General features: G+C 40.5%; 1 protein-coding gene across 8 annotated transcripts in view; it reads left to right on the top strand.

Annotated features, from left to right (window-relative positions):
* Positions 1-4,834: 4,834 nt before the first annotated feature.
* The window catches only part of LOC122861529 (G patch domain-containing protein 2-like), a 31,028-nt gene continuing 11,840 nt past the window's right edge, over positions 4,835-24,022 (top strand). The window contains exons 1-11 of one of the 8 annotated variants that reach the window (XM_044166066.1): positions 4,835-5,202; positions 6,334-6,505; positions 8,042-8,707; positions 14,477-14,538; positions 15,473-15,631; positions 16,073-16,158; positions 16,250-16,314; positions 16,405-16,444; positions 16,563-16,654; positions 21,482-21,567; positions 22,613-24,019. In XM_044166066.1, coding sequence (XP_044022001.1) covers positions 8,046-8,707; positions 14,477-14,538; positions 15,473-15,631; positions 16,073-16,158; positions 16,250-16,314; positions 16,405-16,444; positions 16,563-16,654; positions 21,482-21,567; positions 22,613-22,761 — 1,401 coding nt within the window. In that variant the 5' untranslated portion in view covers positions 4,835-5,202; positions 6,334-6,505; positions 8,042-8,045 and the 3' untranslated portion in view covers positions 22,762-24,019. Of the gene's footprint in view, positions 5,759-6,333; positions 6,506-8,041; positions 8,708-14,476; positions 14,539-15,472; positions 15,632-16,072; positions 16,159-16,249; positions 16,315-16,404; positions 16,445-16,562; positions 16,655-21,481; positions 21,568-22,612; positions 24,020-24,022 lie in introns of those variants that run through there. The other 7 variants (XM_044166065.1, XM_044166070.1, XM_044166071.1 and 4 more) reach the window with 7 other exon arrangements.

Genomic DNA, 24,022 nt, shown 5'->3' with positions numbered 1-24,022 from the left:
TGTTTTTAAAGCACTTCACAGTCTTGCACCGGCATATCTGTCTCGCACACTTAGAGCTTATGAACCTGTACGGCCCCTCAGGTCCACTGGCACAAGTCTGTTAGTTGTTCCCAAGTGCAGAACTAAAACTTTTGTTGAGGCAGCTTTTAGCTTTTGTGCCCCGAGCTGCTGGAACAGTCTGCCAGAGGATCTGAGAGCAGCTGGTGACATTTTTAAACAAAAACTGAAAACCTCTTCAGCCAGGCTTTTGATTAAGACTTGTTTGTAGACATTATTTACTTTATTTTATTATGATTATTTTAGTTTATTATTATATTATTTTATTGTATCAGCCCCGACAAAATGTAGTAAAACTTTTATTTAAACAAAAATGGCGGTCCGTTGAACACCCTGTTGTGTTACGCAGTGTTGCTACTATGGCAGCTGAGAAGGCCATTCTTTGTGTTCTTTTCAAATAATTTTCGGAGCCTGATGAAATCGGTTTAGGTACGTGTTTAATACTACAAAATACGCTTGATGTTACAGTCGAGTGAAGGAGTATGTAGAAACTGTGGTTCCTAATAGTGATCCAACATTTGCCTCACATTTCACAATGACAAGGCAAACATTTCAGGTGAAGGATAATCCACTTCTTACCTTCGAGACTGTGTTACGATCTATATGAGCTAATTATTTTACTATAACTATCATTATTGCTGATGACTGTTGTTGTGATATGATATTGTGCGCACTGCCTTTTTAATATTGCAGGGTTTATCCGTCGCTGCTGATTGCGACACACCCACCAAACGAGAGAAAATGGACCTCAAATCCCATTGTACACTGTTTCACACCGAGGAAACATGTCGTTCAACCTGGAAACCGTAGCAAAACGGTACACACCGTTTTCAGATTGAACGTGCCCTAGGTATAACTCATGGAAGCCATTGCAGTAGATGTCACTGAAAAAAGAGAAAAAATCTTAACATTGTCATTAAGAAACACATCAGAATGCAAAATATATCAAAATAAAATGAAATGATTTTTAATGTTTATGTTTTATTTTTCAGTGAATCTTTTTTCAGTGCCAATACAACTTTTTCCAACACAAATGTTAAATACCAATTTTTCCTTTTTCAGTTCCGGTTTTGTTGTGAATGGAAAATTTTAAAGTCACTTTAAAGTCCTGGCTCCATATGCCATCAGCCATCCTTTCCTCCACTCTGTTATTTGTATTGCACAGTCTGCCCATCAGAAAGTACAGTTATAATTGTAGACTAGCACTGATGCCACTCTTTGCACATGATTTTCTCCTGTTCTCAAGGAACAGGATTCAGTTTTAGAAACCTAGTATTGTGCAGGCTGGCTCACTGTCACACTGTCATGGCTTACAGGGACTCTTGAATAGCACAAAGCCATCGTTAATGTTATTAGTAAAACTTGTGCTTTTCCTACTATGACAAGTCAAAATGTCTGTTGTGAAAAACGCCTATTGATTAGCAGGAAAAGAACAGGTAACAGTTAAGTAATAACGTTAATGATTGCTTCATTCCTTTTACTGCAGATTCCAGTTCCAGGAGGCTGCCATTGGGCAGGATCGCTCACTGTTATGGCTTACTAAGACACTCAAATGGAAAAGAACAGTCATTAATGCTATTACTTGTACTTTTCCTTCTATGACACGTCAAAATATAAAAGGTCTGTACAACATCACAAACTATGGTTTAGAAATAATCAACATCTCTATGTCACAGTCTCAATAAAACATTCATACAGTCTTCAGGAAGGAAGTATTTACAGCAGGTTTATTGTATTGGAGAGGTGTTTTTTCAACTGGCCTACCTTTTCTAATTGGATAATTGTATGGTCACCTCTTACAAATTAGAACACATTGATTTCCCTCTTTTTAATATAAAATTTTAATTTCTAGTCTTATCCTTTTAGAACCACTACATTTGCCACTGCATCACTGTATACATATGTATTTTTTCATTCAATATATATATAAATACAGAGAGAATTACACCAGCAGTGACATGGGAGCTTTTCAGTCACATGAACTTTTATCCTTCTGGTGCTGATTTTTGAAGAATCAGTCACACTCTTCACACAACCCCCTGGCAGACATTTTTTGGCTGAAGGGTTTGTTGTTTACACAAACATGCCATGCAGATATCAAAAGAGCAGATAAAGGATCAACTCACCGGGCTTTGCTTCAACCCGCCACCTGCTAAATTGACATGTCAAACGCACCTTAGCGTTGACGTGGCTATCCATGGCAGTGATGCATCTGAAACAATGTACAGGAGGGTCTCCAGGTACGCAGAACAGCAAACACACCTCACTTACTGTTTGATTTGCTTGACAACAACAAAAAATGCTCCTGAGGTTTATGGGCCAGCTTTCCAGATAATGTTGCTAATAGCTTACAGTATGCCACCTGGGGACAGAAAACTGGAGCCTTTGAATCCTAATGAGACATCAGGGTTGGCTTTTTGACAGTCAGCAGGTATCGCTGTGGTTTTAATGGCTATGATTAAACTGGGATACACTCATAATGGTGAGGAATTGGTAATCAATCAAAATGGTAGCCAATATTCAGTTGTGGAAAGTAATTAAGTACATTTACTCAAACACTGTACTTGGGTATAATTTTTAGGTACTTGTACTTTTAAGTATTCTACTCCACTACATTTCATAGTGAAATATTGTACTTTGTACAGCACATTACATTTACAGTATCTGACTGCTGTAGTCACTATTTACTCTAAAGATAAAAAATGTTCATACACAACATACCATCATCTTGTTATAGATAAAAATGCTACTTAAAGCAATCAAATTTGCACCAACACAACTACTGCATTAAAATGATACTTACATGTTAATGCATCATTAATAATCCAATTATGAAATATATATAAACCTTTGAAAGGGACCATTCTCCATAATGAGTACATTTACTTTTGATACTTTTATTATATTTTGCTGTTAATACTTCTGTACTCAAGTAAACATTTGTATGCAGGAGTTTTTCTTGTACTGAAGTATTTTTAAATTGTGATATCTCAATTTTTTCTTAAGTAAAGGATCTAAGTACTTCTTCCACCACTGCCAATATTATTTAAAATGGGCAGTAATCATTTGCTGCTTACTGCACTTACACTTATTTCTTTACTTAGAAATGTGTTAAATGTTAAGAAATATGCATATTTTTCATGGAATGATGTATGATATGCAGCAATGGTCAAGCATTCAAACCCACAACATCACAAGCTGAAAAAAGAATTTCAAATCGGTACCAGATCTGTCAGTAAAAACTCAGATCATTTAAAATGCAAAAAGCTCCAGTAGTTTGAGATGACCAGCTTTGCTCAGTACAGCGACTCCTCCACTCTAAAAGGAAAGGGAAAATAATGATACAAACAAAGAAAAAAAAAACACTTGAGAATCCAACTCATTTTTTACTGTATGAAAGTTTCACAAGGTCGTTTGGAGAGTCATGTTAACACAATACCTGAATACAGATTTCTTTCCTTGTTCTACAAGTCACGGAGCCCCGAGTCTTTAAGCGATCATTATTACCATACAAATAGACAGATCTATTTAACAACCCCCTTTTTATCGCATAACACTTATTCTTTAGTGTTGCTCCCTGAAAGGCACTGAAATGCGTCTCCCCCTCCTTTTTTTTTGCAGGGAAATCGTCTCCGGGTTGATAAAGGCTCAGAGCAATAGAAGAAGCAAGGCTGACATCTTCTTAAGAGATGATAGGAGAGCCAAATCAAATAGGATGGAGCAGTCACTCTTTTCACAGATAGGTAGCTCATTTCTGGTGGCTGAGAGTTTGCATCCCTAGTGGCGCTCTGCCTGGGAAAGATAGCTCACTCGGACTCCATTCATTATTTCATTCCCTGCCTCCTCTTTTCACATCTCAGCTACTTCTTTTTTTTTGCTTTAATGAGTTGCCTATTTTTCTCAAGTGTTGATGGTGATCTTGGAGTTTAGATTTGGAGACAAAATGTTTAATCACAAGCATTTTTCATTTGTAGAGACGAGGCAAAAATCAATTATTTCTATTAGACAATGCTGATTGGAAATGAATGGAAGTGGCAGCATTTTGAAACAAAGGCTCCATGGTGGCAAAGATAAGTGTCAGTCTTGCCCTCCTGAGGTACTATATGTGGCTTGACTTAATAAGCAGTTTGCAAGCATTTGCCATTAAGTAAGGGTTTACCATGCCAATACAAACACATGCAAATAATTCATGATAACAGTATTCATAAGTCAGTAATTGTATAGTAGAAGTAAACAATGTAACATCACGAAGATCCAGTGTCTGTGCAGGTATATCTGGATGTCCTTTTATTAAATATCATCATTGAATATCCTTTACTTTTTGATCCATGTCATCAGTTGTAGAAGGTTTCTCTGCAATATAACTTCCCAGTAAGTTGCAGGAACTTCTCCCATACACTATTTACAGCCAGACTAAATCAGTCAAGCACAAGCTCCATATGATATTCAGCCTGGCACTTCCTGAAGAGCACTTTGCTATCATGTCCCTCACATTCTTTGCAAATCCCTTGGAAAATTATTTATAAAAAGTAACTTCTCTTGCAAAGGGCTCATTGAAAAGAAGAATTACATGAAAGATAAAACACTTTATCGCCAGTGAAAGACTAGACAATGTACGTTGAGAAATTGGGAAGATGGCAGAAACAATGAATATTAAGTGCCTAAGAATCTAAAGCTGCTGACTAAATTGAAACTGTATATCCTGAGGGGGCAAGGTTTCCAAATTGCTAATTACTGCCTCTGAAAGGGGGCTGTTTCTGATATGTTTGCTTGTGAAAGGCTGCCACTTAATGAAGCAGTGGCTCAAGTTTTTTGTTTTTTTTAATATTCCCACTCTCTAGCTTTCAGAGCTCTCTCCGGACTTTCCTCCCAGGCCAGAACAATGGCGGGCCCAGGAGCCCAGCTTCCCCACAGGCCCCAGCGAGAGGAGGCCGGGGGCTGGGTACTGAGGGAGCCGCTCAGCATGCTGAAATATGGAGCCGACAGATAAGGTGGCAGCGGCACAGAGAGGCCCTCTCCCATGGGCCCAAGGGGAAATTTGCAGAGGAAGATGAGAGAGATTAAATGGCTTTTGTACTCATTTTCACAGACTTTTATTTTATTTTTTTTATTTGGGCTGCCTTCATCTGAGAGATGAAAGAAGTGGTAAATGACTTTTTTGCTTCATTCAGCAACACACTGGCTTTGCGAGACAATTCCTCATTACACATCATAAAACACTTGTTAATGCACTATTGTTTTAAAAGGTGCAGAGGTAATAGAATTACTGTAATCTACAACTAATCAGAAACTTAACATGGTTTGGGATTTTGTTTGAAGAGATATACAAAATGTTACATACATGTACATTTATTAAGATTATGTAAATCCTGTTTGATTTCCACTGAAACCCTGTCATAGAGGGTTTGACTCAACTACAGTATATGGCATTTTGGAGGTAAATTTATAGACTGCATTTATATAGTGCTTTTATTCAAGGCGCTTTACACTGTGCATCTCATTCACTCATTCACACACACACACACACATACACACACACACATACAGACGGCAGCGGAGGTACCATGCAAGGCAGTGGCTTAACCTTTGGGAGCAATTGAAGTTCAGTGTCTTCGGACACTTCGACATGTGGACAGGAGGAGCTGGGGATGGAACCGCCAACCCTGTGATTAGAGGACGACCCACTCTCCCATCTTTTGAGGTCTTTGTTTGAGTGGGTTTTATAATGTGTTGCATTGTATTATATTGTAATGAGTATTGTAGGTGCTTCACCTGACAATATAATGCAGTCTAACACAAATCCATAATTTCCTAGGAAGTTTCCAGGAAAGACTTATTTTAATGTGGTACTATGAGACATTTATTTTAGTCAGAGTTTAATTAGTTGTGTTGAGTTTAGAAGTATTGGTAGATATTTTCGAAATAATTTTCTTTGAAAGAAACATTTATATCAAACTTGCAGAAAATAAAATTGAACTTTCTCTTTGTGGGGTTGGAGGGCTTTGTATTTCTACAATCCTGGCTAAGGCCCCGATAGTTTAAATACCTTACATCTACTATTAATATTAGGTCTATACCACAGGAAAATGTACACTTGTTTTTCCTACGAGCCCACTATAAGGAATAAAACAATAATACACCACAATATAGGATCAACATAATTTCTGTTGAGTATCACAGACACATTACTGGAAACTGCAGTAATACAGGAGATGTGAGTAATAGTTTTTGTCAGCTTGTTGTCGGAATGTTATAGTGACAATGTGTTATCTGCAGCCCAGCAGGCTGAGTTTTGGGCCCTTATCTGCATGGACGTTATGGTGGAGTGGCGCGCTGTTTTGCAGGAGAGTCACAGCGAGGCAGAGAGATCTGATTGGCTGGACAGCAGGGCGGAAGTGCGTCTGGTGTCACAGCTGTGCTGAAAACAAAACAAGACAAGCTGCGACTGGTGAGTGCTCAAACACAAGCTGCCTATTATTACATAACATTATAATAATTGATATGACTCGTATATGACACGGTTACTGTGTTGAACGCTGTTAAACGGTGTGTTTCGCTGATAGCTAACAGAAGGGAGATGTGTGGCTGTTGAGGCTGTCCTTGTGCTGAGCTCACGTGTGAGATGTTGTTATGTAACACAGAGCATGCAGACAGCTCAGCCTGCTATTGTTTTTCTGCACTCATGTTGCACAGCCTCCCAGTCGCTTTCTTAGCTAGATGCTAAATGAAGATGCTGTCGGTGTTTTGTAGCCGCTGATGATGTGCAAACGCTCTAACAAGCTGCAATTTTAACACCGTTGCAATCAAACAAGGGGAGCTTGAAAGTTTCACAGTGTGGATGATCCTCTACCATTTTATGCTATAAGACTCAAAGAAAAAATGAGCCTGGGAATACGTTTTAACTTAAAAAACGCTATTGCACCTTGGCATTCCTGGGTCCAGAGAGCACCATCACAGCTGGAGGTGATAGCAGGAAATTTGTTAACTCCCACATCAACAACAATGGTCAGATTAGATTTCAATTCCAATAGCTTTTTGTTAGATGTGCCATGTTATATCAGTCATCATTACACAGAGAGAAGTTCACTGTGGAGGAGGCAGAGATAACGCCAGCAATAACCACAGTAGAACATGATGCAAAGCAGGCAGATATGCTTTCAGTACTGGGTAGAAGTGGGTAGCTTATATGTAGTTTTATGTTGCAATATTGATAATAATGTGATATTAACATTTTCTGGTAAATCACAATAGAAACAGATTGTGGTTAAAATAACCAGACATGAATATGGGTTTTTTGGCTAATCCAGCATAATAAATACCTGACAAATCAAGATAAAACAGCCATGAAACAGTCCTGCTACTTGATTTGCAACTTTGCTCACAATGGTTCAATACACCTAGAAATATTACAGTGATAGCAATGCAGTGATTGCTGGTCCACCTGCACATATAACCATTAATAAACAAGGTCATAGAGTCTGTGACGTCACTATTAGGTTTCTACATGTACTTTTTGGGGCCTGGAGTTTTACTACTTACCCATCTTGAAGCCAGAATCCCAAATTCCCACCTCAACCATCTCGACAGAGTGTAATAGGCTGAAACGCCTGTCTATCAAGTGAACGTGGTCCCAACAAAAGCTGCCACAAGTCACAGATTATATGAAGTGAAATTAGCTGCTGTGAAGTTATTGTATAAAAAAATAATGATATTGACTTTGTATTTCAAGAGAGACATGAGGGTTTATACACTGTCAATGTGAGTGTGGTCATCAGAAGAGCTGCATCTTAAGGCACTTCAGCATCTGCTTCACATTCAGCGTTTGTTTATTACCATGGCTGTTGTAAATCAGACTGCTAATCTGCTCCGCTCACACCTGTTGCAATTTATTTTGATGTAGCATCATTCATGTTGCGTTGAGTTTAATTCTTTTTCTTGACATCACTTAAGGTAACTCTGTTATAACTTGTGTTTTGGTTTCCAGCACCATGATGGATGAGCTGGTGCAGGACCTGGTGTCTGCTCTGGAGCAGACCTCTGAGCAAAGTAAGCTGGGGGAGCTGTGGGAGGAAATGGTCCTGAATCCGCTGCAGCAGCGCCGGCAAATCCGCCGTCGCAGGGGCCGCAAGCGCTGTCGTGAATCCTCCCTCTATCCGCTGGAGCACAGACGATGCTGGATTGACGCCTCAGAGTCCAGCTTGGACGAGACTAAAGAATACAGGGAGAACTCCTCCTCAACCATCACTGCCTCCATGGCCAACTGCAGCGACTCTGATGACGTGATTTCAACCAGCCGATGGCGCTCCGTCATGAGAGGCCCGGTCAGGACTAGGCAGCCCTCCTGGCCAGAGTCTGACTCGTTCACCGAGAATAATCTGGGACGGCCACTCAGGAGGCGGAAGAAGGTCAAACGTATGACCTCAGACGTCACGGTTAGGTTGCAGCAGAAGTTAAAGGTTTCTGGTGTAGACGGGAAACGGAGACACAGGCCGTCTAGGATGCAGCATCTGTCAGGTTCGAAGAAGAGGTCTGGCGGTTGGGTGGGAGCAGACCGACACACTGAAGGAGCCAGGCTGATGGGAAAGGAGTGCTGGAAGAGAAAGATGGCCAAGGAACACAGAGATGCTGCAGATGAGAACATGTCTGAAGGGTAATGTTAGATTCAAGGAAGGGTATCTGTATTTTCCTCGTCTTTTTGTTTTTAATGTTAGTGTCAAACCTAACCATCATTCATTACAATGTTGTTACACAGTTCTATAGGAAAAGAGGCAGCCCATATTTGGCATCGATTTAGGATTATATGAAAAGCTTTTAGGTTCATTATATGTGAAAAATAAGCAGTTACAGTTTTCAAATGCCTACATTTAGTAGCTGCCAAGTATTGCAACAAGCCAAATGTTAACCCTGTCGTCGTTTAAAGAGTCAGGATTAAAACCATACTGAAAAAGGAGCTCAAAACTCTAAAAGCCGTTTTTACCCTTTAAATGGAAAGTTACCAAGGCAGTTAAACCCATAACATAAAAGTCATGATCATAACTACTATCAGACAGAAGCAATTAAACAAGGCGACATTTAAGATGATCTATACTGCCTGTCTTCATCGAGCCACTTGTCAATATTCAGTGTGTCCTCGACTAAACCAAAAAAAAAAGTATCACAATCATACCACTCCACTTTAAAGTATTGAGTTGACATTAAAAATGAATGATAGAATCTCTTCATCCTCATCTCCTATAGCTGAAATGATCACCAGGGAGGGATCTTTGATAGTTATGCCTCCGGGCATCTGCCAGCTCATTATTTCCTTTCGAGAAATATTTTCACAAATAAATAAGTGACTTGGTGTGGTATTGATTTGTTTTGAAATGAATTCCTGTCTTGGGCTGGGTAATTAAAGCTGGGCCTGTCCCAGTGTCCCAGAGTGCCCCCTCTTGTGTGCATTTTATTTAGCAAAACTAAATGTGGCTGTAACTGGCAGCAGAGAGGGACATTATATTATTACAGCGAAGCAAATATTACAATATACTGTGGAATCAAAAAGACTAAATGGTCATAGGTTTTGTTCTAAAATGATAATTCTGACAATTATAAGCTATCACCTTGGCCCAGTGTTTTCTGGTATAAGGAGCTGCAACTAACTATTATTTTCTGTGTTGATTAATCTGATGATTATTTTCACAATTAATCGATTAATCATTCGGTCTTTTGAACATCAGGAAATAGTGAGCTAAAGTTAACATCCTCAGATGTCTTGTTTTGTCAAACCAACAGTCCAAAACCCAAAGATATTCAAATTACAAGACAAGGCAAATTTATTTGTGTAGCACCTTTCAACAATAAGGTAATTCTATTCAAGAGTGCTTTACATAAGATATAAAAAGGCTACAATGATATAATAAGAGTCTACAGTCTTGCTAACAGCTGTGTGAGGCTGTACTTAGGCACAGTTAGCATTTAGCACAGCTTTCAGCTAAATGCTAACTTCAGCATGCTAACCACATCTATGATGCTAGCATGCTCTTTTTTTAATATTTCTGCTTTATTGGATAGTCACAGTAGAAAGAGACAGGAAAGGCATCGGAGGCAGAGAGGGGATGACATGCAGCAAAGAGTGGCCGGATTCAAATCCAGGCTGCTGCACTAAGGACTGATGCTAAGCAGATGTAATCTGTACCATGATCATCATCTTAGTTCAGTGTCTTAGCATGACATTTGCTAATTAGCACTAAATACAAAGTACAACTAAGATAGACAGGGATGTCATTAGTTTTGCAGGTATTTGGACATAAACCGATTTGACCTGTTGGTGGCGATTTATCCTCTGGGGAACATGAATATCTGTACAACATTTCGTGGCAATCCATCCAACAGTTGTTGAGATATTTCAGTCTGGACCTACACACTGACAGACTCCCTAGAGCCAAACTGCTAGCGTGGATTAAAAAAAGAGTAAAAGCAGCAAATCCACACATTTAAGAAGCTAAAATCAGCAAATGTGAAAAAGTGATTTTAATTATTAATCAGTTGTCAAAACAGTTATTTAAAATTTCTGTCAATGGATTTATCGATTTATTAACTAATTGTTTCAGTTCTACTGATATATATCATTATCATAGAATATTATTAAGATGTTTAGTAAACCAGGATTTTTGCATAGCAAACAAACAAAAAAAACCCCAAAACATTTAAGGGTGATCACACTTATATATATATATATATATATATATATATATATATATATATATATATATATATATATATATATATATATATATATATATATATATATATATATTTTATGTTAAATATATATATATATATATATATATATATATATATATATATATATATATATATATTTTATGTTAAATATATATAGTACATTTGTTTATATAGTTTTTTTCAGAATGTATAAATGGTGTTTTGGCATTAAATACCTCACACGGTCCACATGTATAATCAACTAGACACGGGTGGTGGGCAATGCAGTTCAGTTGTGTGTCATTATAAGGTTCAGTAACATAGTCTTTTAAGCCTGGGAGATCCCATTTCCAATGTCTTCATGCTCCTGCACAATGTATTTCCTTTGAGAAGAAGACATTTGAGGTAACCGGTAATGGGACAGACTGAAGGCTTTACATCTTCTGGTTTAATTTGTGCTGACCTCCCTAGCCACTAAACGGTACTTGTTTTCTTACTTTATGGAAAAATCAATAGCCGTTCTGACAGAAAACAGCTCCGGAGAAGAAATAAATGGGAACACCGTGGCACTCTGTCAATCATTTCTCACTTACAAAACGCCAACGCTCTTGATTGCTGCTCAGTAGACTGCCACACTGTACTGAGGGCTGAACAATCTAATGGTTAAGCCACAGCGGAGGCAAAGGATATGAACAAATGGCAGCAGTGATGAGGGGTTGACAGTGGTGCAACAGCAATATTTATACTCAGAGAGCGTACAGTCCATTTGATGTCAGACACCGATGCCATTGTTGAATGTCTTTTGAAGCACTCTGATTTCTTTGGTCTCCATTCATTCCATTAACCTTTTTTATATGGAGTGTCTGGTCTCTTAAAACATGTCTCTCCTCAAGGTCACTCCTCTTATGTGCATACTGAGCAGAGCTTTGCTTTCAGCCACCCAAGTGCAAGGGGAGCAGATGTTGGCAGCTCCAGTTGGGCTCCACATCCTTGATTAGACCTGGCCCAGCCTGCTGGCAGTGAGGCCACCTGGCACCCAGGCTGGCCCAGCAAGCAGGCCTCACCTGTGGGTAGATGCTGTCCCGGGCTCAGCCTCCATCTCCAGCTGTGCGGTACTGCTACTGGTGATGTTGACTTCCATGCTGCCACCAGAAAAACAAAGGCATTGCCATTCTCACACTCAGCTTTATTGTGCTGTAATTTGTATTTTGAAAACTCTATGAGGAGTTTTGGGGGAAGCAGTGCAGCATTTGCTGAAGTTAATTTTCATAAATCTCTGAGACTAATCCAATTACTGCAGCTCAGGGATGGTGGGATAACCTTATAATCAGACACCCATGGAAGAGGGCATGGATTTGGGTTGGGCGGCTTGTTTGAAGAGCCTACAGATCCATTGTTATCAGCGCTTTGCCCCCCTCTGTCTATGCCTCTTCTTTATTCTTCTGCAGAATGAGCCTGGGCTCAATAAATGGCGGCTGGCCTGTAATCTCTGTGCAAACTGGTCTGTCTCTCCCAGGAGCTGAGGATTATATCCTAATGATTAGTGCTCATCTGGATACTGTGTTTTGCTTCACCTCTTTGGCTTGTATAGAGACAATAGGGCTATGTGGGGAATACTGGATACTCTAAAATACTGGAATGCAGTTTTTGCCCTTGCCTTTGTTTCACCATGGACATATGGTATTTTATCTAATTAATTAAACACTTATTCATGTTTATAGTACCTAATCCACAATGAATATCATATTTTTTACTGGGGGAAGTTCTCTTCTGTGTGTGAGTCAGAGACCAAGTTTGCCCAAAATGTTTGTCAACTTTTCTTGACAAAGGTCACTGCTGAAGAAAGAGGAGGTGTTTCTTTTGGTCCCAAGAAAAATGGGGGTCTCAATTATTCATGGCATTAATTAAGCAGTACTTAATGGAAACGGTTTCACATCGGCCCTGTGCTGCTCCAAGCGACATCACATTACACCTTTAATACGGATAAATACTTAATGGGTGTCTCTAATTAATTGTTTATACCTGTGATTCTTTTTCAAACTTTGCACAAAATCCCTCCAATAAGAAGCAAACACATTTTTTTACTTAGAAAATGTAAGAAGACGCCACACTGCTGGAAATAGTTAACCGTCACTGGTTCCTAATTTCTAAGAAAGGTCGTGGAATGAAGCATAAAGCCAAAATGGTAGTTCTTGTAGAGCTTGTGGCTGTGTCCTCTACTGATGTTGGAGTGTTGTGTGCTCCAGATGCCCGCCGATGTGTCCGGAGGTGGGTTACAGCTGAGCAGAGGCCTGGGGAATCAGTCGGGAGAGAGGGCTGAAGGGGTGGGATGGGGGTGGAGGGACGGTCCCCAACTGCTTGGCTAGGCCAGACATCTTCCAGATTCCCCCGGAGAGGCCTACTCCCTCTCACATCTGCTTCTTGTGGATGTGAGGGGAGATGATGCAGGACCATCTGGCCAGGAAGACGTGCATGCTGGACGGACGTTTTTCTGATCCTGCCGTCACTGGCAGGCCTCTGCAATATGGCAAAGCACTGTATCAGCGCATATCTGACCCTCCAGCTTTCTCCTACAAGCAAGGTCAGCAATGATAAACAGGAAGCAAAATGCAAGGCAATCAAGAGCATCAGGCTCCCCCTCTTTCAAGTTTTTTAAAGGTGGCATTATTGTATGTTTGACTTATGGTCAACAAATGTCACAAAAAGAACAAAACCCACAATGCTTTACAGCTGGGCACTGTAGGTTTTAGCAAACGTTACTCAAACATGAGTAAATAGCGCCTTTGATGGGGACTATTTTCTCCTGCAGATCAATACACATTAGTGAGCATTTATGGCAGCAGTACAACCTTTATGGGAATGACTCAAAATAAACTAATGAAGGACCCAAGTGTTACCCAGTGCAATGATGTGACTTGTCCTTTAAGCTCACTGGTATTTAGAAAAGGGCTTTAGGAAATAGGAAAATATTCTTAAAGATATATGTGATAATAATAATAATGATATATTGAATACATGTGGTTGTTACATTTCTTTAAAGTAAGCAAAGACAGCAACGTGAGAGTTTGGTATACTTTCAGTGAGAAGAAATTCTTTTTTGCGCTCTTGTCCCTCCATCTGCAGCAACCCCTGCCCCAGTGATGAAGCAGTCTAGGCAGTAAGCAGTGGCAGCCCACACAGCAGATGCTGGCCAGTTGTTGTGTGGAAGCAGCACGTCTGTGGGTCTCTCTGTGTGTGGGGCACACCCAGAGGGAGGGGCTGGCAGGGGAATGTGTTTCGCTCTCCTGTCATCCTCCACAACGCAGGCCAGATTAGATTGGAGCTGACAGCGGAGGATATTCAATTAGACTGTGCATGTCACTCAGTGGCTTCGATCAGAGCCTCTCCTCATGCCTTTGTGTTCGCTATCGCAACAAGGGAGAACACAGCACGCTCTGTCTTTTTGTGTCATTTCCATTTATGTCGACCTCTAGGTCCGGACTTCTTCATTATGTTTATTATGGAATGTTACATGTTAGATGTTGACATTACAGGGGCATGTAAATTTTTGATTCACATTGTTCACTTTTCATATGCTATAACATTGTCTGACCTAAAGAACCCACCAGGTTTGAGATGACAAATCAAAACGGAGTTCTTCATCCTCAAATGTCATTGATATTAAAGAAACAGGTCAGTGGCGATCATTCACGTGATGTTTTTCTTCTTTTCTTTGCAGTGAAACCAGCAGTACATGCAGCAGTGACCCTGGCCTGTTCACCAATGATGAGGGAAGACAAGGTATTAAAAAAATGAGAATTTTAACATACGGGGAACTATTACATACGACAACAACATTGCTTAATGTGGTTCAAACTAGTAAATAAACACTTGATTTGATTTTGAGTATTTGGAGCTCACAGATGAAGCATTCTTGATCATGTGAAGAAAGATGACGAGTTGTCACATTTGGACAATACCCTGCTCGACTCTGAGGGAATGCTGGGGCTAGAAAGGGAGGTTTCGATACAATGGGCTGGTTGCTGGGCACCCAGGCGGCTCTAATAAGACGTTGTCATGTCGTGTTAATGAGCGCTGAAGCCTTTGCTAATCTCATTAGCCGTGGTGGGGCCAGGCGGCCTCTGATTTAACAGTTGTCACTACACCTTGACTGTGAGAGGCATGGTTCCTGCATGTTCCTTGCTGACTGACAGGTCTGAGAAGAGCTCGTTGTCTGGGGCCGAGGCCGGTGTTGTCTGGTTGTGTGGTAGTGTGTAGTTAAAGGAGCAGTCATTATTGACGCACCCACGCGTCAGTCGGAGCTCCACTGAAGTTTGTCGGACCACCAAACATACAGAAGCTTAGCTTCTCCCAAACTGTACGTCTCAAAAACCACTCAATCACATTGTGAGTTCAAAGTTCCAATATTTACCTCCTATTTCCAACATTCTCCTCAAACAGTACTGTGGTTAAAAGTGCACATCCTACTTGTTTTTTGGACATAGCAATTCTACGGCGGTGGTGCTTTTGACTTCAGCATTTTAATGAAGGCTGTAATGGTACTACCTTGGTAAACTGCTGTGGGTTTGGTAGTGCTGCAGACTTACGTGAGGCTTAAAGAGGGTTATGTGTAGTACTGTAGCACAAATTTGAATGTGGAAATTCTGATTTTGGCAATTTTGTTGGGTAGAAATATGCTAGAAATATGCAACGTCTTCCCTGTCCCTGTGTGTAGGCGATGACGAGCAGAGTGACTGGTTCTTCGAGGGGGACTGTGGAGTTGGGACGAGTGTGGCCGGCCTGCTGCCCAGCTGGGACTCAGACAACCAGCTTTCCCTCGAGGACAACCGTCCCTCGCCCACCTTCCTGCAACCTGTACGGCCCTCTCTGAGAGGTGGAGGACAATACTTTTGTGTTTTAGACACACATTCTTATTTACACCAGTCGTGGAGAGACTTGAGCCAGTTTTTTTATTCTGATAGACTACTGTGATGGCCTTCCCTGTGGTCTTCCCTAGAAGAAGGCAGCCAGATGTTTGTCTAGGAGAAGAGAGCAGGTTGCATTCATCCTCTAATCAGTGCATTGGCTCCCAGTATGCACCAAAATTGCTCCAAAGATTATTTTTCTTGTTTATAAACTGAATGACCTTGCTCCACAATATGCTGTATATTAGACATAGCTTAAAAGCTATGACCTCTCAGGTCAACTGGCACTGGTCTTGTCGCTGTCTCCAGGGTCAATTAAAGGTCTTTTTTCCTGCATCTCTCTTAAACATTAATGATTTTTCCGACCATTTTGCAATGCAGGAAGATAAGTGCTTTTTGTACTGTTGCAGGGTATCGGTATCATTCACGTCTGAAACGAGTGCCTGGCTCTGCTACCAGCTGCTTTAGGAAGAACAGGAGGCGGCTTCCCAGCAAGGTTAAAGCAAACTGGCATCTTCCTCCTCAGTAAAAAGCAGTTATACAGTTTTTATGGTTCTTACTGTGTATCTTTGGTTTGTGTTTTACAGGGCAACGGCGTGCCAGTGTTTGTTGAGAGACTGAGACACTTCTCCCAAGATCCTTACCAAAGAGAGTAAGATATAAAACAAAATTATATAGAAGTCTTGTGGTATTAAGTCCATCTGTTTCCATCAGTAATTATACTTAGATTATCTCCTTTTAGCTTTTGGCTGCCTTCTGTTGGAAAAAGAGACCGAAGCCAGGTATGTTACAATACAAGTTTTTTCAAAGCTTTAATATCTTTTTTTTTTACCCCAATTTGTTCAGACTTTAATCGTGAAATTGCAAAATCTAAATGTTATTGATACTTTCAATTTCCAGTTGAACCCTTTGTGCCCATTACCAGTGTGTCCTATTGACATGGTGTCAGAGAGCTCCCATCTCAGATGTTCCTCCTCAGTCTGCAGAAACAGGTAGTTGATGCCACATGTTAAATTTAGCAGCCTCTCAAGGGCCTATTGGAGACACCATTCGGTCTTTTCGGTTAAAGCTCAATATATTGATGGACAAGTCTATGGCAAACTCATTTAAATTAATCACTTACAGAGGTTGCTGTTAACCAGAGTATTCTTTCTTAAGATGATGCCTCAGAGACTGTGAGTGTGTTTGTGTTTGGGCAGATCTCAGCATTCAGTGGGTTGTGGTCCCCGACCTTCTTCTTCACCATCAAAATGAGATTAGGCTGTAAAGGAGGGGGACGCACAGCTAAATGTGTGTTTGAGAGACTTTACAGGAGTTAATTGTTAGCCTATAATTTGGTGAATTCAAGTCATGTTTCAAACCTAAAATATTCATGTTGCAAATACACTAGAGGAGGATTTAATCTTTAGTTTATACATGTAATTTGCAGCGGTAGATGATACACACACATTTGAATATGCGTGTCCACATCCATCTTAACCCATATTGTTGACATTGGCTTTACTTCCTCATTGCTTGGGCTCTCACAGACTCAAATGCTGTGTGTGTGTGTGTGTGTGTATATATATATATATATATATATATATATATATATATATATATATATATATATATATATATATATGTATGTATGTATTCTTTTTCCTTTTGACCTCAGTAAAACCCAATTTGTAATAAAGTATTGAAGTATTTAATTTGATTTAAGGTGACAAAATACGGAAATGATCATAAAGCATTGTTATTACACCAAATAAGGTAATATTTCATGTTTTGCATGTTATATGTGCTAGGCATGAACAAATATATCATTCTTTTGTTTGCCAAAATGTTATTCACAGACAAAGAAGTCTACAGTATGCTCTCCTACACAGTGACATTACTTCATTACTTATGTTTGGAGTCAGTGAGACCCCAGAGATGTCTAACTCCCTGTTAGAAAACTCCAATTAGAGAAATTGAAATTAACTCATTTTGAATTTGGGAGGGGTACTGCTGCTTAAAAAGCACTGACGTCTCTGAGACCTAAAATAGAAGTAATGTTTCTGTTATTTCTTATCAGTTCAAAATCATGTTTATACACATTTTTCTCATATAATTATTTAAGTAATGTAAAGTATTAAGGTGGTAAAACAACGTTAAGTATGTTTTCTGAGCTGTAAAAGAGGACCTGTGGTCTCCAGGACCCCAAACAGAACATTAGTGTTAATGTCAATCCTGGCCCGAAGTCTGAGCTGAACTCACAATAGACAGCTGCAGTTGGATGCAGTAATACTTCAATTCAATAGTTTTCAAGGTCAGCGTTCCCAAATAGAAAAATACTATGTGTTGACATGGTGGCAATGCAGATTCAAACCCCTGCATTTCTAGGACTGCACAAAAACATTTTTAAAAAAGGCTTATCCAAAAGATGTTTGTCAAAGCATCACATCGCTCCCAGTCATCCCTGGAACAGTTGGATCTGCATGGGGGACTGTTGAGAAGCCGCTTAGCCCCCTTGGCCTCGAGACTGTGGGACTCCTCATTGTATTGTTTCCACTCTGCCTATTTATGGTGCATTCTTAATTTTGTTTCACACACACACTCGTTTTCCTCCCTCTCTCTTGGGTTATTTCACAGAGCGCTCCAGCACTCCTTGATGAGGGGCAAAAACACGACTGCTATGAAAAGCCCCCAACTTCTTAGGGCTTTCTTTTCTAAACTGGCCCTTTCTTCTCCACCTGAAAGGTTCCTTCAGATTCCACTTTGAGGCATTGTGAATACTAATTTCTCTCTATTAAAAAGCCCTCATATCCCTGCCATGCTCTCATTTGAATGGCGGACTCACGGGAGACCTCTTAATTCCTTTATAGTGGGATTCAAGACCCTTCACTTCAAAAAGTATAAATCATACTCCCAAATGAATGAGGGAGAGAGGGGGGATTGACGAGAGGGGCTTCTGATGTGTCCCGTTGGACAGCACGAGCTGAATTTATCTCCCCAAGCTGCTCAAATCCACTCTCCAGTGAGATGACTGCTCTGTCCTTAAGACCCAGCTCTGCACACATGGCACCCATTTACTTCCTTTAACGTCCTCCAAAACATGCATTTGCACGCAAACACAAACACCAGACAATTGCAGTTATTGTTTTGCATGACAATGAGAAATACTATAATTGCTCATGGCTGCTCTTAACAAACTTTAAAACGTCCACTCCTGATGTCACTTCACTATATTTTCACTATATTTTCCTTTTGAACGCCTTACCCGCGTGATCGATTTCTTGTGCTGAGCTCCCATACATCTGACTTTTCTTTGTTTCCAAACACCCTTGAGAAAAAAGTGTTTTCTCTGTGGGCAGAGTGTAAGCATTAATCTTGTACTGCGGCCAGGTTGAAATGATACTGTATTAATAAAAGCTGTCATCTCCTGTTTGCCGCCACTTGACGGCGACAATCAGAGATTTGATGCTAAGTGATAAAGGCTGTATGAGTTTGCCTGCTGTTTATCCTGGTATCGGCGTGTGAATAGGCGCGATGCTTTGTGGGTTTTGGCTGTAATGCTCGGGGATGGTGGCCGTGTTAAAATGCATAACTGCCTCCCACCTGAGCCGGGCAGCAGCTTTTATCTATTGACTTATTTATTTCTAAATGACACTTGCACTGTGAGATAAATCATAGTCTTACGCCACTCCCTTCCCAGTTTTCATTTTAATTGTGAGATCTCGATGTCAGCAGTAAGTATATTGGTGTGAGTGGCCTATTGATTATTGATTTGGAGCTATTGATTATGTTCCCTGGAGACCCTAATCCTTTCTGATTCATTTGAATACCTCTATTAATCTTGAGATCCTGCTCACACCTGAAGCGCCGTGTACTCTAATGAAAATAGATGGCCATTTTGTAACTGCAGCTCCTCACTCCTCTTTTGATTTATTATTTTTAATTGATATATTTGCTTTTGGATGTGGACGCCAAAATTACAATTGACCCTGTGTCAGTGCTGTTTCACTCTGCACCCTAAGGGACTGCACTGCATTTAAAAGTGTCTCATATGACCCGAAAAATCTATCTTGGAGACTTTTTCCTGTGTCCTTGTGTCTTTCATAGAATTTTGTTGTTGTTGGCCGTCTTCATTACATATGACTTGTTTTTTCATTGCTCATTGCCTCTAAGTCAATCTTTGTTTTCTCATCACATTTTCTGTATATTTAGGGACAAAACAACTGGCCAACATCTGTCACGCTGTTAAAACTGATGAAGTAACAGATGTTAAATAATAAAAAGCAGTGTTGTGCATTTTTTACTACTTCTCTCAGTTTTACACTGAGCCATGTAACATGCTTATAAAAAGCCTTTGGGTTCTGCTCTGAGATGAATGGTGGTGTTTTGCCTTGGTTAATGAGCCAGCTGATGGTATTCTCATGTTTGATTAGCATTGTGCTGAGTGTCTCAATGGGCTCTTGGTGGCCCCGGAGCGGCTCTGCCTCTCAGCTCTCAGCAGCAGGGGAGGGCCCTTGCTTCTCTCTAGGCTGCCGGGGCCCTGGAGTGATCTGGCCTCGGTGTAATGAGGGAATAGCGACGGAGGGATGGACCTCCACACATTAAGACCAAATGCATCAGGGTATTACTTTTAATACCACAGGCGTGCCTCGTGAAATAATGCGACGTTTAAATGCGGATCGATTTTGGAATTAAAAAGTTAGTTTGCAAAGATTTACTGTGGGGAGTTCAATGCCTGAGCTCTTTATCAGGGGCGCAAATGGCTGGTTATGTGCTGTCCAACAGAGGTACGATTGAGGGATCGATAAGCGCGTGATTTACTAACTGGAGTACAGGTAATCAATAAGTATAAAAGTAAATGAAATATGCATTACTGGGATTTTATTAGAGAGGGGTAGCAGGGAGAGAATGACGGTCAGGCCATTTATTTTTATATCTATTGATTATACAACATAGAGACTTCGCTCAAAACATGCCCTGCACAGCTCTTGACACCCCGTGCCTGCACAGCCGTCATGTGATTTATGGGAGTTGAGGTCATGGAACACGCTGCCTGTTAAAAGGCTGCCCTGATGGGGCCTTATTGTAGCATGTGCCTGTTAGGATTGTGGGCATTATGTAGCCTGCAGTCCAAGATGAGCTGTGCTGGTTAACAAGGAGCACTCTTCTGTATGAACCTCTGTTGTTTTCAATCTGTCATGAATTCATGGTTATGTTTATTGGCATTTTCAAACATCATGCCACATTGTTCTTTAAATTTGTGTGTAACAAGCAGAATATGCAAGATTTTAACTTCAGTCTTTTTTCTGTCATATCTTTTTGCAGCTCCCTCATATACTCTAACTCTCTTCTCTCTCTTTCACCTAATCTGTCCCCCTCCTCCCATGCACAAACATACACACTGCACCCACCACATCAGCTGTTCCCCCCTAGTGATGGAACGGACCTTGACCTTAACTTTACATCTCCGAAGTCAGGGCTATTAAGCTGATGGGGGGCTTTTCTTATTTCAGGGCTCCTGACATATGACACAGGAGGCATAGAGCAGGTGTAATTTGTTTATGTGAACTCTGCAATGACTCAGCCACAGGCACCCCAGCACCTCTCCTCATCAAATAGTCTCTCTGGTGAAAATATGTATTAATCAAGAAAAATTAAGATGTGGCAAAACATGAGGCTAAATGTAAGCTGCAGAATGTAGAAATGTGCTGCGCTTGCGTTTATCGACTTTAGTGAAATTATTAAATTTCTACATGTTTATGTGTGTATTGTGGGTGGGAGCTGCATCATCATATTGTGAGTAACGTTTGTTCTCTCTGTCTGTATCCCCCCGCCCACAGGCAGATTAACGTCACTCCGGAACTGTTATGCACAGGAGACATCAGGAGGAGGAGGGAAACAGAAGCTTTGTCTCTCACAACATCAGGTAACACCTGCCTCCTCACCACTCTTTTATATTATCATTGGAGTTGTTGTATAGTTACATACAAGATTAAACCTGCAGATTCAGAATGTTAACATATCTCAAATAAAGATCTTAAGGTATCGTTTTTGTAGTGTAAAAATGTGTAGCTTTGTGTTTGTAGGGATGGCAATGTCCTTCTGTCGGTCCACCACTTTGGGTCAGACTGAAATATCTTAACAACTACTGGATGGATTGCAATGAAATTTTGTACAGACATTTATATTCAACAGAGGATGAATCCTAATGACTTTGGTGATCTCTTCACTTTACTTCTAGCGCCAACATGAGGTTGGCATGAGTTTTAGTAAAATATAGGATGGCAATAGGAACTGCCATGAAGTTGGTCACAGACATTCATGCCCCCCTCAAGAGGAATTGTAAAAATATATATATTTTTTCAATTTATTGTCACCATCAGGTTAGAATTTCAAATTATCTAAAACTATGGTCAAAACTAATGACATTCCCATAAGCCTCAGCTGTACTTTGTGTTTAGCGCTAATTAGAAAATGTTCGCATTCAAACAGGCTAAACTGTTCTCAAACTGGGGGGCGTTGAGCCCCTGCAAGGGGGGCATGATTGACCAGCGTGGAGAATGTTGAGCAGACCTGAAGGTGCATGAAAATGATTAATGTGGTGTAATAAACAAACGAAAGTGTTCTGATATTAAGAAGTTTGAGAACCACTGGGCTAACTAAGATGGTGAACATGGTAAAGATTATACCTGCTTAAAATCAGCATGTGAGCATCATCATTGATGAGCATGTTAGCACGCTGATGTTAGCATTTAGCTCAAAGCACCACTCTGCCTAAAAACAGCCGCACCGAGCCTAGTTAGCAGAGCTAGCATGAGTCTTAGTCTTAGTGTTAATACATTTTTGTAATTCCACCAAAATTACAGAATGTGAAATATTTAATAATAACTTAATATTTGAGTTAACAGCAGAGGGAAGTGTTAGACAGTGAGACTGGTAGTTGTGTTACGTTTGGTGCTTTCTGTTTAAAGCAGAAGAAGAAGAGAAGTGTGATGTGGGGTTCCCGCTATTGGAGGTGGCACCGAGCAGCAGCCGTTGTGTGTGTTTGGACCAGTGGAGCTGCCTTTTTTCATTAGAGTCATGGCTCGGGGCCTTGTGTCTTTGCCGGATTGAAATCTGAATTGGTTTGTCCACCTTTTCTCCTGCTTCCCCTCTCCATGCTCCACTCCAGCAGCTGCTGTTTGTCATTTAAATAACAAATGCTGGTGGTTCCCTGATTTAGTGAGGGGTGCAGGCCTCTGATGTATATTAATATTTCTGCACAGTGCACTGTACCAGGGTCCATCATTCATTTGGATAAAAGAGGCGGAATTTAAAAACAGCCAATGCTTTACTTGGATACAGATTGCATCCATTTATTGCATTGAGTGATGGAACGGCTGGCGACTCTGTCCTTCACCTCCCCAGCGCTCAACCACTTCCCATAAAAGTAAAAACGGATTCACCCTTGGCCCTTAAGGGCCCCTCATATTCAACATGCGGAACGAGGGGCATCCCTCAGTTTCTCGAAAGTTAACAGACCCTCTGTTGTAAAAGGTGTGAGAGGGGGAAATACATGTGTTAAAATCTTAAACAAACATGATAACATGATTAATTTTTTTCCCCCTCAAATGAAATAAATTATTAGTATTATCTGTGCAAATTACAAATAGGGCAAATATCACTGTATAGTATCTAAATAAATACAGAATTTTCTAATGTTATTTTATCAGAGATACTGTAATGTACTCTTTTTATTTTATTGTGTGTTTTGGAGTAAGTGACTAAAAGAAGATATTTTTCCTAAATTGCGTAGGAGAGTCCCTGATTGCCCCCGTTTTCAGTGTTTTCCTGCTTCCTGAGTCTAGTGCCCCCTGTCCACCATGATTTATCATGCATCCCATGTCGTCCAATGTCAGTTTCTGCAGCTGCAACTGCTCTGTATAAATCTTTACTTTGGCAGCCTGCTGCACCATGTCTCTCCTCAGTAATCTCACCACCGGCAGGAGATGCACATTCACACTGACAAACTTTCACACCCTCTGTGTACAAATGTTGGTTTGTTGCCATTCTGGCATAAGTGTGTACCAGAGGCAAAATCTGATTCAGTGATTTGTTGAGTGGAGTTGTTTTCTGGGAAACATCTTGTTTGCATGGAAAGATTGTTTACTGCAGTTAGTAGAAAGAACAGCGTGGCTCCCAGTGTTGCTCTTAGTGAACACGACAGCCGAGTCTTTGTTTGAGTTGCCCAGAGGAAGTGGATTGTTGTATGTGTTAGTGGTTGATTTGAAACTCTGTAATCAGGAGTGAAAATGGTCTGTGGCTGGAGGTGTCTTCTAGGGCTCCATTGGGAATTACTGAGGCGGTACCCAGCTGTTGCTTTGTCTTCTTTCTTTACCCTT

The sequence above is a fragment of the Siniperca chuatsi genome, linkage group LG15 (assembly GCF_020085105.1).
Source record: "Siniperca chuatsi isolate FFG_IHB_CAS linkage group LG15, ASM2008510v1, whole genome shotgun sequence".
NCBI classification, from domain to species: Eukaryota; Metazoa; Chordata; class Actinopteri; order Centrarchiformes; family Sinipercidae; genus Siniperca; species Siniperca chuatsi.
Note: the sequence above shows the minus strand (reverse complement) of the source record. Positions and strands in the feature narration are given on the sequence as shown.